The 17,014-nt window shown below is 38.9% G+C and overlaps 1 protein-coding gene across 1 annotated transcript in view; it reads right to left on the bottom strand.

Annotated features, from left to right (window-relative positions):
- Window positions 1-16,548, bottom strand: part of plcg1 (phospholipase C, gamma 1) — a 55,141-nt gene extending 38,593 nt beyond the window's left edge. Inside the window, 7 exon segments of the mRNA XM_056243118.1 lie at window positions 1,423-1,506; window positions 1,735-1,819; window positions 2,646-2,693; window positions 6,017-6,110; window positions 6,211-6,363; window positions 15,405-15,687; window positions 16,288-16,548. Coding sequence (XP_056099093.1) covers window positions 1,423-1,506; window positions 1,735-1,819; window positions 2,646-2,693; window positions 6,017-6,110; window positions 6,211-6,363; window positions 15,405-15,621 — 681 coding nt within the window. The 5' untranslated portion in view covers window positions 15,622-15,687; window positions 16,288-16,548.
- Window positions 16,549-17,014: the final 466 nt, after the last annotated feature.

The following is a 17,014-nucleotide window of genomic DNA, read 5'->3' on the forward strand; positions in this document are numbered from 1 at the left end:
AACATCTGCAGATCTACAGTAAAACACCGCGGTAAAAACATCTGCAGCTCTACAGTAAAACACCGCGGTAAAAACATCTGCAGATCTACAGTAAAACACAGCAGTAAAAACATCTGCAGCTCTACAGTAAAACACAGCGGTAAAAACATCTGCAGCTCTACAGTAAAACACAGCGGTAAAACATCTGCAGCTCTACAGTAAAACACAGCGGTAAAAACATCTGCAGCTCTACAGTAAAACACCGCGGTAAAAACATCTGCAGCTCTACAGTAAAACACAGCGGTAAAAACATCTGCAGCTCTACAGTAAAACACCGCGGTAAAAACATCTGCAGATCTACAGTAAAACACCGCGGTAAAAACATCTGCAGATCTACAGTAAAACACCGCGGTAAAAACATCTGCAGCTCTACAGTAAAACACAGCGGTAAAACATCTGCAGCTCTACAGTAAAACACAGCGGTAAAAACATCTGCAGATCTACAGTAAAACACCGCGGTAAAAACATCTGCAGCTCTACAGTAAAACACCGCGGTAAAAACATCTGCAGCTCTACAGTAAAACACCGCGGTAAAAACATCTGCAGATCTACAGTAAAACACCGCGGTAAAAACATCTGCAGCTCTACAGTAAAACACAGCGGTAAAACATCTGCAGCTCTACAGTAAAACACAGCGGTAAAAACATCTGCAGCTCTACAGTAAAACACCGCGGTAAAAACATCTGCAGCTCTACAGTAAAACACCGCGGTAAAAACATCTGCAGATCTACAGTAAAACACCGCGGTAAAAACATCTGCAGATCTACAGTAAAACACCGCGGTAAAAACATCTGCAGCTCTACAGTAAAACACAGCGGTAAAACATCTGCAGCTCTACAGTAAAACACAGCGGTAAAAACATCTGCAGCTCTACAGTAAAACACCGCGGTAAAAACATCTGCAGCTCTACAGTAAAACACCGCGGTAAAAACATCTGCAGCTCTACAGTAAAACACCGCGGTAAAAACATCTGCAGATCTACAGTAAAACACCGCGGTAAAACATCTGCAGCTCTACAGTAAAACACCGCGGTAAAAACATCTGCAGCTCTACAGTAAAACACCGCGGTAAAAACATCTGCAGCTCAACATGTGCAGATTGGCCAGATGCTAATCGACTGATGAGACGGCAAACATCTAGTCAAGTGATTCAACCTACACACACACACACATCCCTCTGAGTGCAAGGGTCATCAGTGCTGTGTGTGTGTGTGTGTGTGTGTGTGTGTGTCCTAATGGCTTTTAGCCGATAGATCTTGTGGCTTTTTAAAAGGGCCAGTATTGACGCGAAGGCCATTTGAGAAGCGGGGCAAACTGACGGGGCTTGAGTGGCTCTGAGGAGGGGTTCGCCTCCACCAACACACACACATTAACGTGAACTCACCGATTTCTGTGCATCAAACATCAGGCTGCGGTACAGCTGGGCGAAATGACAATACGACACATCTCCATTCCTCAGCTCTCCGTCCTAACCAAGAAACCACAACCGATATTAATATTAATAAAACACAAATATGTCCCGTATTTACAAATGTGTTAACATGGAGTAAACAAATACACAATATCCAGTGATGTAACTGCAGTTAACGGTATATAAACATTATACAATAAAAATCACCTAAAAAGCACTATATAAATAAAGGTGACTAAACAATTAATTCTACACTAATATGAGAAGTGAGTGGAGGGAAGTTACCGGAAGCTTCTCCCGTAAGAACCTCATATTGGGAACCCTGTAGTTGACCTGACACAGCATACTCTTCAGATCCTTGCAGGAAATCCTGCCGGAGAACACACAGAGTTTGGGAATGTGGGTCTGAACGGGCTTCACATGAGGACACTCGTTCCAGCCGCGCTTACATCGACCCGTCTCATTCCTCTCGGCAACTTCTCACGATATAATCAGCAAAAACATTTATTACTCAAAAGTTATTACATGCATGTATGATGTACATACGGTCATCTGGTTTATGTATACATGTACACATCTACGCCTGCTGTGTGTGTTACACACCACTGTTCAGAAGTGTGAGGTCAGTACGACTCTTATCAAAGACATTAACACTTTTATACCCATTAAAAGTGACCGTAAAAAGACAATGTTACAAAAATTTCTATTTAAAATGCTATTCTTTCTGTTCATCAAAGAATCCTAAAAAAATATTTATCACGGTTTCCACAGAAATATGAAGCAGCACGACACACACGACCACCGTTTCACCTGAATACGACACCTCACACACCTCGAGTGTCTTTCACTCGCTCGCTGTGTATTTACCTTCACACACACACACACATATCCTGTTGCAGGATGTGCCATCTCTGAGCTCTATTTACCCAACAGGAGTGTGTGAGTGTGTGTGTGTGTGAATAAGGCCAGGTACCTCTCTGAGTCAGCCATTTCTCCCCTAAAGCGTATATCACAACAGATAAATCGAAAGGAAGATGAGATTATAAGAATCGCTACGTCAGAGAAACATCTCAAACACACACCATCTCTCCACCTGAGTGTGTGTGCCCCTCAACATGAGCGTGCGCTACAGCGGTTCCCCTAGAGAGAGAGCTACGGGCGCTCCATCACACTGAGGACACTGACATGAAACACACCTGTCTTCCCTGTTGCGATCCACCGCGTAGAACTGCTTCCTCAGCCACCTGGATAAAAGAGGGAAAAGTTTTAATACAACACTTTGTTTCCACTTTTTAAAATTCGCAATTATTTATAGTTTTAAGTCAATTGACTGTCGCAGAGACCTGGAGGAAAAAAACATCCACAGAAGTGCAGAACAGGCCTGTCGATTTTACATTTCATAGGAAATATGTCACAATTCAAGTATTAAAATCACTAAAAAAAAACAGTTAAACTCTTAAACTGCCTTAATGTACCGAAACACTGATATTAAAACATCAATTCAGTGTACATCTTATTAGAAATACATTAGAGCGGCAAGATTCGGGATTAACTGAAACGCAGGATTTTTTCGTCTCTAACTAAAGATTGCGATTTTCCCACGATTCTGAACAGACAACTAAACAAAATAACCTGCAATTTACTAGAGGTTCTGACAAAATGTGAATCGCTGCAGTCTATTTACAAAATATTTAATTCTTAACAATTATGTTGTCGTTTTTTTATTATGAATGAATGATTCAATGACCAAATAATTCACTTGTTTCATTACTGGATGAATCAGTGTTTTTGAATGAATCTCTTGAATGAATGATTCAATGACTCACTCAAAGACTTCACTTGTTTCGTTACTGGATGAATCAGTGTTTTTGAATGAATCTCTTAAAATAATGATTCAACGACTCGCTCAAAGACTCACTTGTTTCATTACTGGATGAATCAGTGTTTTTGAATGAATCTCTTGAATGAATGATTCAATGACCAAATAATTCACTTGTTTCATTACTGGATGAAACAGTGTTTTTGAATGAATCTCTTGAATGAATGATTCAATGACCAAATAATTCATTTGTTTCATTACTGGATGAATCAGTGTTTTTGAATGAATCTCTTGAATGAATGATTCAATGACTCGCTCAAAGACTTCACTTGTTTCATTACTTGATGAAACCGTGTTTTTAAATGAATCTCTTGAATGAATGATTCAATGACTCGCTCAAAGACTTCACTTGTTTCGTTACTGGATGAATCAGTGTTTTTGAATGATTCTCTTGAACGAATGATTCAATGACTCGCTCAAAGACTCACTTGTTTCATTACTGGATGAATCAGTGTTTTTGAATTAATCTCTTGAACGAATGATTCAATGACTTGCTCAAAGACTCACTTGTTTCATTACTGGATGAATCAGTGTTTTTGAATGAATCTCTTGAATGAACGATTCAATGACTCGCTCAAAGACTTCACATGTTTCGTTACTAGATGAATCAGTGTTTTTGAATGAATCTCTTGAATGAACGATTCAATGACTCGCTCAAAGACTCACTTGTTTCATTACTGGATGAATCAGTGTTTTTGAATGAATCTCTTGAATGAACGATTCAATGACTCGCTCAAAGACTTCACATGTTTCGTTACTAGATGAATCAGTGTTTTTGAATGAATCTCTTGAATGAACGATTCAATGACTTGCTCAAAGACTCACTTGTTTCATTACTGGATGAATCAGTGTTTTTAAATGAATCTCTTGAATGAATGATTGAATGACTCGCTCAAAGACTCACTTGTTTTGTTACTGGATGAATCAGTGTTTTTGAATGAATCTCTTAAAAGAATGATGCAATGACTCGCTCAAAGACTTCACTTGTTTTGTTACTGGATGAATCAGTGTGTTTGAATGAATCTCTTAAAAGAATGATGCAATGACTCGCTCAAAGACTTCACTTGTTTTGTTACTGGATGAATCAGTGCTTTTGAATGAATCTCTTGAATGAATGATTCAATGACTCGCTCAAAGAATTCACATGTTTCGTTACTAGATGATGAATCAGTGTTTTTGAATGAATCTCTTGAACGAACGATTCAATGACTCGCTCAAAGACTCACTTGTTTCATTACTGGATGAATCAGTGTTTTTGAATGAATCTCTTAAAAGAATGATACAATGACTCGCTCAAAGAATTCATTTGTTTCGTTACTGGATGAATCAGTGTTTTTGAATGAATCTCTTGAATGAATGATTCAATGACTCGCTCAAAGAATTCATTTGTTTTGTTGCTGGATGAATCAGTGTTTTTGAATGAATCTCTTGAATGAATGATTCAATGACTCGCTCAAAGACTTCACATGTTTCGTTACTAGATGATGAATCAGTGTTTTTGAATGAATCTCTTGAATGAACGATTCAATGACTCGCTCAAAGACTCACTTGTTTCGTTACTGGATGAATCAGTGTTTTTGAATGAATCTCTTGAATGAATGATTCAACGACTCGCTCAAAGACTCACTTGTTTCATTACTGGATGAATCAGTGTTTTTGAATGAATCTCTTGAACGAATGATTCAATGACCAAATAATTCACTTGTTTCATTACTGGATGAATCAGTGTTTTTGAATGAATCTCTTGAATGAATGATTCAATGACTCGCTCAAAGACTTCACTTGTTTCGTTACTGGATGAATCAGTGTTTTTGAATGAATCTCTTGAATGAATGATTCAACGACTCGCTCAAAGACTCACTTGTTTCATTACTGGATGAATCAGTGTTTTTGAATTAATCTCTTGAATGAATGATTCAATGACCAAATAATTCACTTGTTTCATTACTGGATGAATCAGTGTTTTTGAATGAATCTCTTGAATGAACGATTCAATGACTCGCTCGAAGACTCACATGTTTCATTACTGGATGAATCAGTGTTTTTGAATGAATCTCTTGAATGAATGATTCAATGACTCGCTCAAAGACTTCACATGTTTCGTTACTGGATGAATCAGTGTTTTTGAATGAATCTCTTGAATGAACGATTCAATGACTCGCTCGAAGACTCACTTGATTCATTACTGGATGAATCAGTGTTTTTGAATGAATCTCTTGAATGAATGATTCAATGACTCGCTCGAAGACTTCACATGTTTCGTTACTGGATGAATTAGGCTGCATCTGAAATCACATCCTTCCCTGCTATATAGTAAGTGAAAAACAGTATGTGACAAAAGTAGTATGTCTGAATTCACAGTACTCATAAAAGAGGCAAAAAGTCCCCGGATGACCTTTTATCCCAGTACTTCTGTGATCAGCAGGACTTTATTCTACGGTCCTGTTCCCCATGTACATACTATATACAATAACTGGGTACTAAACCTAACCCATGTGGTTACCTTATTTTACCCAGTACTTTCTTCGGCAAGTACACTAAGTGGTTTTGTCTTCCAGGTTAGTGTTCCTACAAGGCTGTGACGTCACTCTTTAGGCACTCGTTACACTTGACATGTGAACCCAGAGCTTAATGGTTAACACCAGTCAATATCTACTGGGAGAGGGGCACGTAGAGGTCAAAGGTCACCTTTCTATCTGCAGGGGTGTGGTGGAGCGTAACGTATCCGACACCAGCCAGTTCAAACCCTTCACCCACATGACCATCTCCTCGTCTGAGGTCGCTGTGGGACACAGGCAGAGGAACACAAGCATGAGTGTGTGTGTGTGTGTGTGTAATACACTTTCATTGCTCTCTGCCAGTGGGTTTCTCTGGACGCTCACCTGCCAGACTGAGCGCTTTGAGCCGAAACTCCGTCCCGTAGAGGATGACGAAGCAGTGGGCCTGGTCGGGCCGCGCAGACGAGTCCTCCACATACCGCTCAAAGTCCCGGGACTTCTGCCCCGGACGGATCTCCTTAATCTCCCGGATATCAACTGAAGGGGACACAAGAGACAGACTTCAGTCAATCATACATGTCTGATGGCTTTTACCACAAGGGTTAAGGTGCTCGGAAACATGAAAGATGTTTTCGCCAATGTCTTAGATTTGTATCAATGTATCTTCAACTAGGGGTGTGAATCTTTGGGTTGAGGTTTAGTACGTACACTACAGTTTAAAATGATTTTTTGTCTGCTTCTCACCAAAGCTGCATTTATTTGATCAAACCTAAGGTAAAAATTACAGTAATGTAGTGAAACCTTTAAAATAACTTTTCTATGTGAATAAATGTTCAAATGTGAAACTTTTGTAGCAATATAAATGTCAGCTTTGGATCAATTTAATGCCTTGCTGAATAAAACCATTCAATTCTTTCACACACACAAAAAAACTTTTGAACAGTAGTGTAGTTCAATAATTCCATCAACAATTTAACAACAGTTAGATTCGGTATTTAAATACTTTCCCTAATGCATTAATGCAAACAAAGAAAAGCTACTTCAGGCCACTTATTGCAACAACAAAGAAAGGAACGACATTACCTGCAGACGACACACAGCGCAATACTAACAGTGTGAGGACTACATGTGTGTTACAGAAGTGAACCTTTCTTATGTTTCATCTCATATTTCTCAAGAAAATCTATTAATGCTTATGACATGTCTGCCTATACCTATACCTAACATAAACAATGATAAATGACAAATACAAGATTATACTTTCAGGGTTTTTCAAAATGGTCATCCACACACACACACACACACACACACACACACACACACACACACACACACACACACACAGTACAAAGTAGCGCACCCATGTACACTCCGAGCCCAGTACTGACAAAATATCCAGAATAAATGTGAAAAAAACAGATTGTAATCCCATCTTAAAATAAAAAATAATAGTAGTAATAATAATAATTCAGGACAGATCATTAAAAAAAAGTGCTTAGAACCATTTTATATTTACAAATCTTTAAATTTATACGTAAAAAGTCACTGAGTGACTGATTTAAAAAGTGAAAAACATAGAAACATTACGCATTACAAAAAAAAAGTGTCAGGTCTATTATTTTGCATTTACACTTCAAGACTTAATACACAGATCATGTTAATACACACACACATGTACACTGCGAGCCCAGTACTGACAAAATATCCAGAATAAATGTGAAAAAAACAGATTGTCCTATTTACCCATGAAAAAAAATAAAGAAATAATAATAATTCAGGACAGATCATTAAAAAAAAAAGTGCTTAGAACCATTTTATATTTAAAAATCTGTAAATTTATACATAAAGTCACTGAGTGACTGATTTAAAAAGTGAAAAACATTACAAAAGAAGTATAAAGTATTTTGTATTTACACTTCAAGGCTTAATGGACAGATCATGTGACATATCCAGTATCAGATGTCCTGTTCCGTCCACTGCCATGTTTATCAGTCAATCGGGTTGTCAATCCAGAAACTTGAAACATATATTATATATACAGAATGCGAGCAAAGATCGCTACCATTATAATCACTTATAGACATCGTGTTTATACCGCAGAACTCGACAACAAACTCGTTGTGGGTGGATTCTGACTAAAAGGGCTCTGATTGGCCATCGTGTTCATGAGCTCAACAGATACGTCTGTGATTGGCTACATTGCTGAACGCTGCAAAAACACGTTGCAAATAGAAACCATCGATGCTCTTCACAGAGTGTTTACACACAAGAAGTCACGTGAGCGTTTTAAAGCAGCATATATCATGTAAATCCTATTAAATGGATTAAATTAATATTCATTTTGGGTGGCCGGCAAAATATTTTCAGAGCAGGAAAAACTCGCACTTTTAAATAACAGGTTCTAGTGCGCCACCAATAAGCCTGCATGTAAGCGAAGTCTAAAATTAACTGCAAAATGTGCCAAATAATAAGAAAAGTTGGCTTTGATAAGTAAATAAAACAAGTTATTTCACTCGCACATAAAAATATATATATATATAGAGGCAATTTAACCCAAATTCGGGATAATCTGATTCTGAATCTTGTAAGTGACATGACTGAATATCAAAACCGCTTTTATCGGTAAGAGATATTTATGGCTGGTAAATTCTTCATTTACCTATTGGAAGGCGGGAGGGTAATTTTCACTTTGCCTGTAAGTCTCAGCAGAAAGAGAGTCTGTGAGGTGTGTGTGTGTGTGATGAACACACTCTCCTGTTTCTCCTCACTCTAACCGCACTCATCCTGTGCTGTTCTGACAGAGATATGCAAGAGAAACGCAGGTGTCGTTATATAAGAAACTGAATGAATATCTTTAGTAACATCAATTTCCTCGTAACCTCACGTCATAAACACAGCAAACACTGGCAGACCACGGCATAAATATATTTTTATATTGGTATATTCCTCTAAAAACATCTTGTTCACACTGACGGATATAACAGAAGAGATCTGGAGTGTGTGTGTGTGTTTCTCCATGCAGCTCAAGATTTGACCAGATTCTGGAAGATTTTAACTTCTTATAACCTACAGTCATATGGTTACTACAACACCACTGTTCTGTTTTATTCATTCATCCAAACATACAGACAGAATATTTTGAAAGATTTGTATGCGAGACTTAAATTAATTTATTATTATGTTGTCTTCTGTAGAATTGAACTTATCTCATAAATGATGAACTTTACACAGTTATTGACCTGAATTAAAACTGAACAATGACACTATTGTCTTCTGTAGAAGCGGGTCCTTGTGGTAATTACAGTGTGTCGGCCAGGAAATCGAAATCATCCATCGACCTCAAATATGCCTTATCATATGAAACATAGAAGTAGCAACTTTACATGGAACCGCTCGTTCTTAACCCAGATAAATGTGCGCTACTGTTATTAGCGGCACATCTAAGTGTGCAGTGTAGAAGCTGAAGTACGGCACTTCATTTCTTCCTGACAACGGCGGAAACATCTTAAAATACTCCGCCATTTATGGCCATACTACAGATAAGAGTAATACATCATTCCAAACTGTAAAAACTACTTTTATTTGTGTACTTCAGTAAAAGTGGCTTTCTGCCGTCTCGGTCTCTGTGAACTGAAGTGCGTCACATAAATGAACCGAAACTCAGCGTATATAGGCTACTTGCCTCACAGACAAATATATCTATCTATAGAAAGCTTGAAATGACTACTTTTAAACCAACCAATTCAAATACTCTGATTATGTAATCCGTGTGAAAGGTGCATTTCTCTCTAAAGCAGCGTCCACTTCATCTTTGCAGCCGACACTGACACAGAAAACACCAAGACTAAATGTCTCCTTTCTATTTTTTTCGACACATTCATAATCATTAGGCTACTTTTGCGGCGAGCTTTATGCGTGCGCTTGAGCGAGGAATAGTAGAAACTGATTAATATGAATTACTGAAACTTAAATACTTGTAATTCAGAATCAGTATGAGATTTATTGCATGATTACATATACGAGGATTGTGTCTCGGTGACAGAAGCTTCCAGTGTACAGACAGAATGACAGCGATAAGACCGATAATAAAAGTAAAATAATTTCATTCAAAAATATATAAATAGACAATATACAAAATAGACTATATATGCATGTACAGGTATAGTTAAATTATACAATGCAAAGGAATGTGAATAAGGGGTATGGTTTGCTAAATAAATATGAGTCTAATAGTGTGTTGTATTGGCCAGAGGGGCATTTAACTGTTGATGAGGGGAGAAAGGTTTCGTGTGTCTGGCTGTCGACCAGGCGGTCACCGTTCATGAAGATGTGGCCTGGACCTGAGCGGGCCGGAGTGATTGTGCCAGTCCAGTTCTTGGAGAATGGGAAGAAAAGTACCGGTGACTATCCGCTGTAGTCCTTGAATTAGATTATAATACATTTTAAAACATCAGACTACAGTTACTTTTTTATTGATTAGCCTACATGCTATTCTCACAATCGCAGTAAATTATTGATTACATGTTATTCTCACAACGGCAGTAAATTATTCATAATTCATTGATTGTCGTAAAAATATTGGGTACACTGGCAGTGGGCGGGATTACACAGACCAAAACACAAACAGAGATTTCAAGGTACAATAACAGGCGGTTGTTTTTAGGAGAAACAAGCATGTGAACATGGCATTTTTATGCTTTAATACAGGCCAACAAAATTACACAAAGCACCTTTAAGTGCACGGTTCTCTCATGGTCACATGACATGCAGGTAAACAAAATATTTCATCTTTTTTAGTAAGCGTTTTATTTAGATTGTTTTGATTTTTAAATTTTTTCTTTTAATTTGACATTTGTATGATTTAAATGCATAATAGCGTTTCATTAAACTCACAAACCCCCATGCAGTTCCTTCACAAACTATTATTAATATTTAATGCATTTTATGTTGTTGATAAATAATAGAACATATTTTTCTTTCTCTTTGTATTTTTATATCACTACAAGATAATACTAATGAAATAAACAAGTTAGCTCAAAAGTAATCTAAAAGTAATCAAAAAGTAGTCCGATTATATTACCGCAAATATCTAATGGATTACGTTACTAACTACAATTTCTGTCATGTAATTTGGAATCAGTTACTGACTAAAATGTGTAAGTATATAATCTACCAAGCACTGAAAATATAGGCTATATTACACCCATATAAAATGCTCATTATAATTTAGTATCCTACTTCCGACACATCTTAAATTCAAAAGGACATTTACATTTTTGTATCCGAATACACATTGTCTTAAATCAAACAAATATCAATTTTATCTTAAATTCATATTGGAGTCACGTTCACAGCCGACGAAGCCGAGAACCAAGTCAAGGGTTCATAAATGACTTCAGGAGAATATCACAAGTAGGAATCCTCCTGATTTAATTCCAAAACATCGTTTCTAAACCTCATTAGTAAACTTACAAAAACACACACCAGCCCGAAAAGCCAAACCAACACACTGAACGGTCTATGACATGCCTCCTTTTTAGGCAAATTCCCCAACGTTATGGGAAGAAGGTTTTTGGTACATATTAGGAATCCAGATTTGTTCGGTCCATTTCCGAAACCAGCCAGTGATCTCAAAAAACGCAAGCGTTGGATCAGACTCTGAAGTAGACCACATGTCCTACTAAACTAAATACATTTTAAATAACTGCCCAAAAGCAAAATATATCTACAGTCCTAACAGTCTGGTGGATGTTTTTAGAAAGGTGAATATTAGCTGAACCAGCACACGGACCATCGCTCAAGGCTACATGCATGCAGGCAAAGTTACGTTTATTTTAAGAAGAAAAAAAAACATTTACTCAGTTTGGATCTGCAGAAAGATCTTGCTTGCTTTTAGATCTTTTAATTTCAACATATAACCTGATACAAAGCTTGTGCTTTCGGGTGCAGCGTCATTTTGTTTGACGGACACAGGCTAACCACCCTTGAGAAATATTTAAGAAATCTGTTAATTAAAAATGTCCTTAATTAGGCCAATAAAGACACTAGTCAAACTTACGTTAAATCAAGGATCAGAGATGCAGAATAAATCAAATATAAGACCATAAAATCAGACTTCAACCACTAGTGCACGATTCCTTGAGAAATTGAGAATCATGATTTGTTTAAAATAGGAATCATGTTCACTATTCTGAACAGACAACTAAACTAAAATGTTTTTATTAATTTGAATTAATGGTTGTTGTTTTTCAATCAGTTTGAATGAATGATTCAATGACTCGCTCGTAACCTTGTTCAAGACTCGTTTCATTACGGGATGAATCAGCGTTTTTGAAGAATGAATGATTCTCTCGTCGCCACCTACCGGCGTAACGATGTAATCGATACAATCTTTATCTGAAACCTCGTTACTTTCAAAAGGTGATTCCCTCCATTTTGATCGCAACTGTAGCCAATGTTTAATTCCCGAAACTGTAATCCCAGTACTTCTGTGATATAAGAAACAATTGATTGTACCGGTCAAGGGTTTAATAGTCCCAGCCAAATCGTGGACATTTAGGAAAGAGATCGCGAACTTTTAACTATTAATCGGGCATCTCTAGTTTGCATCCAAATAAATCAAGTGAGATGACCTAAAACTAACAAATGACCTAAAAATGTGCATTACCACATGATTATTTAACAGTCATACCAGTCACTCCGGCAAGTCGGAGTAAAGGGTGTGGCGAATCGTTGGTGAATCGTGGGTTACGGGCGCGTTTCTGTCGTAGCATTGTGTAGCTTTCGGCACAGCTGTCCCGTCTCCCTGAACCAGGACTAACGCTTAAACTCAAGTACACTGCTCTGGGTCAAGTCGAACACCACTGAAACCTCTACTTTCTGACCCAAATCCAAATCCATTAGTGCAGGAGTCAGTTTCTCTTTAAAGATTTCCCCCCCGATAAACTGAACTCACCAGAATTTACAAGAACAAAGTACTTGCATTTCACCCAATAAATATGACCTGAGCGGGGCCAGATACTAGTGTCCATATTTGCTCCATCTGTTTCTTTTTATATGGTAAAGTTGGAGAGTACAAACACAAGAGTCCTGCGGAGGAAGCCGCTTTCTGAGGCAAACACACACACACACACAGGACAAAGGCAGTTGGCCTGAGATAGGAGCTCAGACTGGGTGCAAGAGAACCGCTTAACAATTCCAAACAGGGCAGCAGGAAACACAAGAGTGCACGGCACAACCAAGAGTCTTCCTGTCTCGCAAACACACAACAGAAGAGCGCAGACACACACACACACACCTTAAGAGACTTCTGCCACGAGAACATCCAACAACAACCCGTCAAAACATCACATTTGAAACTCACGGGCACTTCTCGAAGCGTGATTCATTAGCACAATTTGTCCCAACAAGGACAGAGCGCTTTATTGAACTCTTGGTCTGAGGGTGAACTGGGTTGGGAGTTGTGGGAAAGTTTTGGTGTGGACCCAGCCCGGCTTATCAACCAACCGAAACATTCGTAACTGAGCTTATCTGGCCGGCTGATAAAGAGCAGCGCACTGATAATCAGACAAAATAAAGGAGAATATAAGAGTACGATCACTTGAGCATGAAGACCAAACCAAGCACGTCACGCCTGACATCTCAACAAGCTCGTCACCTCCACGCAGTCTAGGACTTAAACGGTCATATCGACAAGAATCGAACATGCTTTAAATGGTTTCAACTGATCCACACAGTTAAACAGCATTCCAGAACATCTCTTCTTTCATAATCCCAACCTGCAAATAAAGAGATTTCTAAAGACCCGTCAGCCGTGTTCATCAACAGAAGTGCCTTTGAAAACACGAAGCTGTGGGCACAACATTACCATGACGTCTGAGAAGAGGGTTTAAGATCACTATTAGGATAACGAATCCAAAAATAAGCTGAGTCACCTTTGAAAAACACGAAATGGCCACCAAACCTTCACCAGTAGTGATTGATTAACTAATAAATGCATATATTCCCCAATACCATGCATACCTCCCATCCCTTTTAACAAGTAGTACATCGAAAATATTTGTCCAAAAATGAAATGTGAATTTCAGGTTTAGGCCGGAAGCCAAAACGGTGAGATTAAACTAGCTCTGCTTCTGTGTTGTGTTACAACAGGTAAACAGATCAACAATTGGCACGTGACCAAAAATACAAGATACAAGAGCAGCAATATGTCAAATAACCTTAACTTTATTAAGCCTGGATTAATTCATAACCTGAGAACCCTGAACAGCTTAAGTTCAGTTACCCAACTACCCAAATTACCAAAACCTTTCTCAGTGCATCACTGCATGATTTGACCAATGCGTTTATGGTTAATGGATGTGGCTTGTGGAGACTGCACTCAATGCAAGTAACTTCAAAACAATTTAATATTTTAGACCGAAGCATAACCAACAAAACTGATATTCTCTAAAGCCATACAATTATAAGAACAACATTATAATTGTGTGTTTGGGACACGGCTTTTAATGGTGAGACTCTTGTTGTTGAAATCAGGCTCTCAGAAATGATATAAAACTTTGGATTTAGATTTATCGGCCAATATAACGGTTATCGGCTTTCGATATCGGCCAAAATTCATATCGGCGCATCCCTAATAACTAACAAAACGTATATTCTCTAAAGCCATGAATTTCCATTCTTTCCCAAAAAAAATATTCATGACTTCTTCAGAGCTGGAAGTCACACTTTTTGTTTAAACATTTCCAGGTTCTCCATGAGCGTAGGAACCCGGCTCGATCTCACTACGCTCCTGCACACCTAAAGCAACACGTTTCCTGTGAGGATGAAAGCTCTCACCGAATAGGTGAACAACGTATGCTTCATAACACACAATCGGTCAAATAAAATCCATCCAATAAACATCGATTACTCCAAGAAACAAGTGATCGGTTTATTAGACCCTTACACACAGTGGCCCAACTAAGCATCGGCTTTAAGAAACTGCAGACGCGCGATTACACCGCGGCGAGGCTCGTTGGGTGTTTCTTCTCGTGCGTTTAGTGTGTCTGGTGCATCCGGAGCAGAGCGCAGCTGTGTGTAAGACATCCCGCCGCAGGAAAACAGCAGCACAGATGGGCCTGCCCCACTACTGTTACATCTGTGCTCACACACATGGGCCAGAACAGTCCAGAACCAAAACAAACAAAGAAGCAGAGCTGAAGACGCATCTTATACTCCACGACGCAAAGCTCAAATAAATGCCTACACAGAAAGCAGACATACATACGTGTACCAGTCAAAACCCCTGTCCTTTTCCACCAGGAAAACTAAAAATAGACTGTTGAACAAGCAGAATGAAAGCGTTGGCAGTGCAGGTTTGTGTAATTCAGGCAGTCATTAGGTTTGGTTGAATACGCTTTTAGAAATACGGCATCAACCACATTAAATGGAAATAGTGTTAGCTTATGGCTCTGGGGACCAAAAATGTGGTTATGAAACATGCAAATACCACACCAAGTAGCCTTTTCTGAACCCATAATGCCGAGCACTGATTTACCAATCTGGAGTTAAGCACCCAGAAACCAGGCGTAACTTACTTTCGCCCTCGATTTTATCCGTTCCTCTGGTCCAGATGATCTGTCTGGTCTCAAGCTTGACTTGAAACGTCCTCCTCTCGGGTCTTTGAGACTTTTTGGAGTAAAAGAGCGTGAGTACGGTGCCCAGCTCGAGGTCCCGGTAGAGATTGTTCACCTCGGTGTCGCTCAGCGTCCAGGGTACAGGTCCATTGGAGGAGAAGCCCGCGGTCGCAGCCATTTCCCCTGTTTGTTTTTCAGTTCCTCTCAGAATAACTCACAGCCTCCCGGGCCTGAGGAGGACACCCTGGAAAACCAGGAGAGAAATGTGCATCACGGAACAACATTACGGCACAGCAGCAGCAGAAATGCACACACTATATACATTGGTTATGAAAACACACACACACACACACACACACACAGACAGACAGAGGCCTGCTGTATGATGCATTTACATGTGTTCATTTAAGTTGGACTTGTTGGCGTTTACATAGACAAATATTATAGACCATAGAAATGGTGAGCAGCTAAATTGATAAATTAGTGCATAAAACTGCATGTACTGTTAGTATTATTATTCATTTATTATTATATACATTTACAGCAAATCATTATCCCTCATATGTAAAACGCAAGTCTAGTATGTTTAAATAGATTAGATTGAGTTGATCTAATCTAACACTATTTAGTTCGCCTAAATAAAATATATTTAATGCTGATGCGTCCAATACAAACAAACAAAAACACTGATACTCTATTATTAATACTTTCAAAAACGTACATTCTTAAATTGTTTAAATATAGAAATCAGACGATAGAAAGATCGGAGGATCTATTCCGACGACGATGATGATGATGGTGGTGGTGGTGGTAATAATAATAACACAGGTTTGTTTTGTCTCACCGTGTGTGAATGCAGCTGGCTCTCTCTTGCGCTCAAGAAAAGCAGAATCACAACAGCGAGTGTGTGTGCAATCTCAGCGGCGCGCATGTCGTCCGGGCTCGCGATCAGACGCGGGTTTGGCGGATCCTCGCGGTGTGTGTGATCGAGCCTCGCGAGTGTGTGTAAGAGATGATCTGCTCTCCGCCATGAGAGATCGGAGTGTGTGAGAGACTGAGAGCCCTTCCCCCATCAGCCGAGCCCTACAGCAGCAACAAACCGAGAGAGCACGGCCTCTTAAAGACACAGCGCGCACTTTCCCCGCCGACAGCGCACTGCGCACTGCATACTTGTCTCAGAGTAGAACAGACCGTGCATTGTGGCTGTTTACAATAGCATACTACAATACCCCACTTACGCTTTCTGTGTGTATAGCTGCCTGGGTATTTCCCAGAATTCGGGCCTATTTCTGTCCACAGGGCGTAATTCTATTAAAAACGAATTAAATCTAATACATTTTAGCACCACTAATTAGTATAAACAAAAACAAGCCTAGACTTTTTTTATGGCTGCTCTTACTAATGATTTTAACACATTTTATTGGTGTTTTGTGGTACAATATCTGTGTTTTGGTGTTGTCCGCCACCAGAGTTTTCACATGTCGTGCCATCTCAAACATTATTTTTCACAAATTAATTAAAAAAAATATGCATATGAATGAAATGTTACCTGAACTAATAAACTACATGCA

This window comes from Rhinichthys klamathensis, unplaced genomic scaffold, assembly GCF_029890125.1.
Source record: "Rhinichthys klamathensis goyatoka isolate OS25496 unplaced genomic scaffold, OSU_Roscu_1.1 h1tg000025l_1, whole genome shotgun sequence".
Lineage (NCBI taxonomy): Eukaryota > Metazoa > Chordata > Actinopteri > Cypriniformes > Leuciscidae > Rhinichthys > Rhinichthys klamathensis.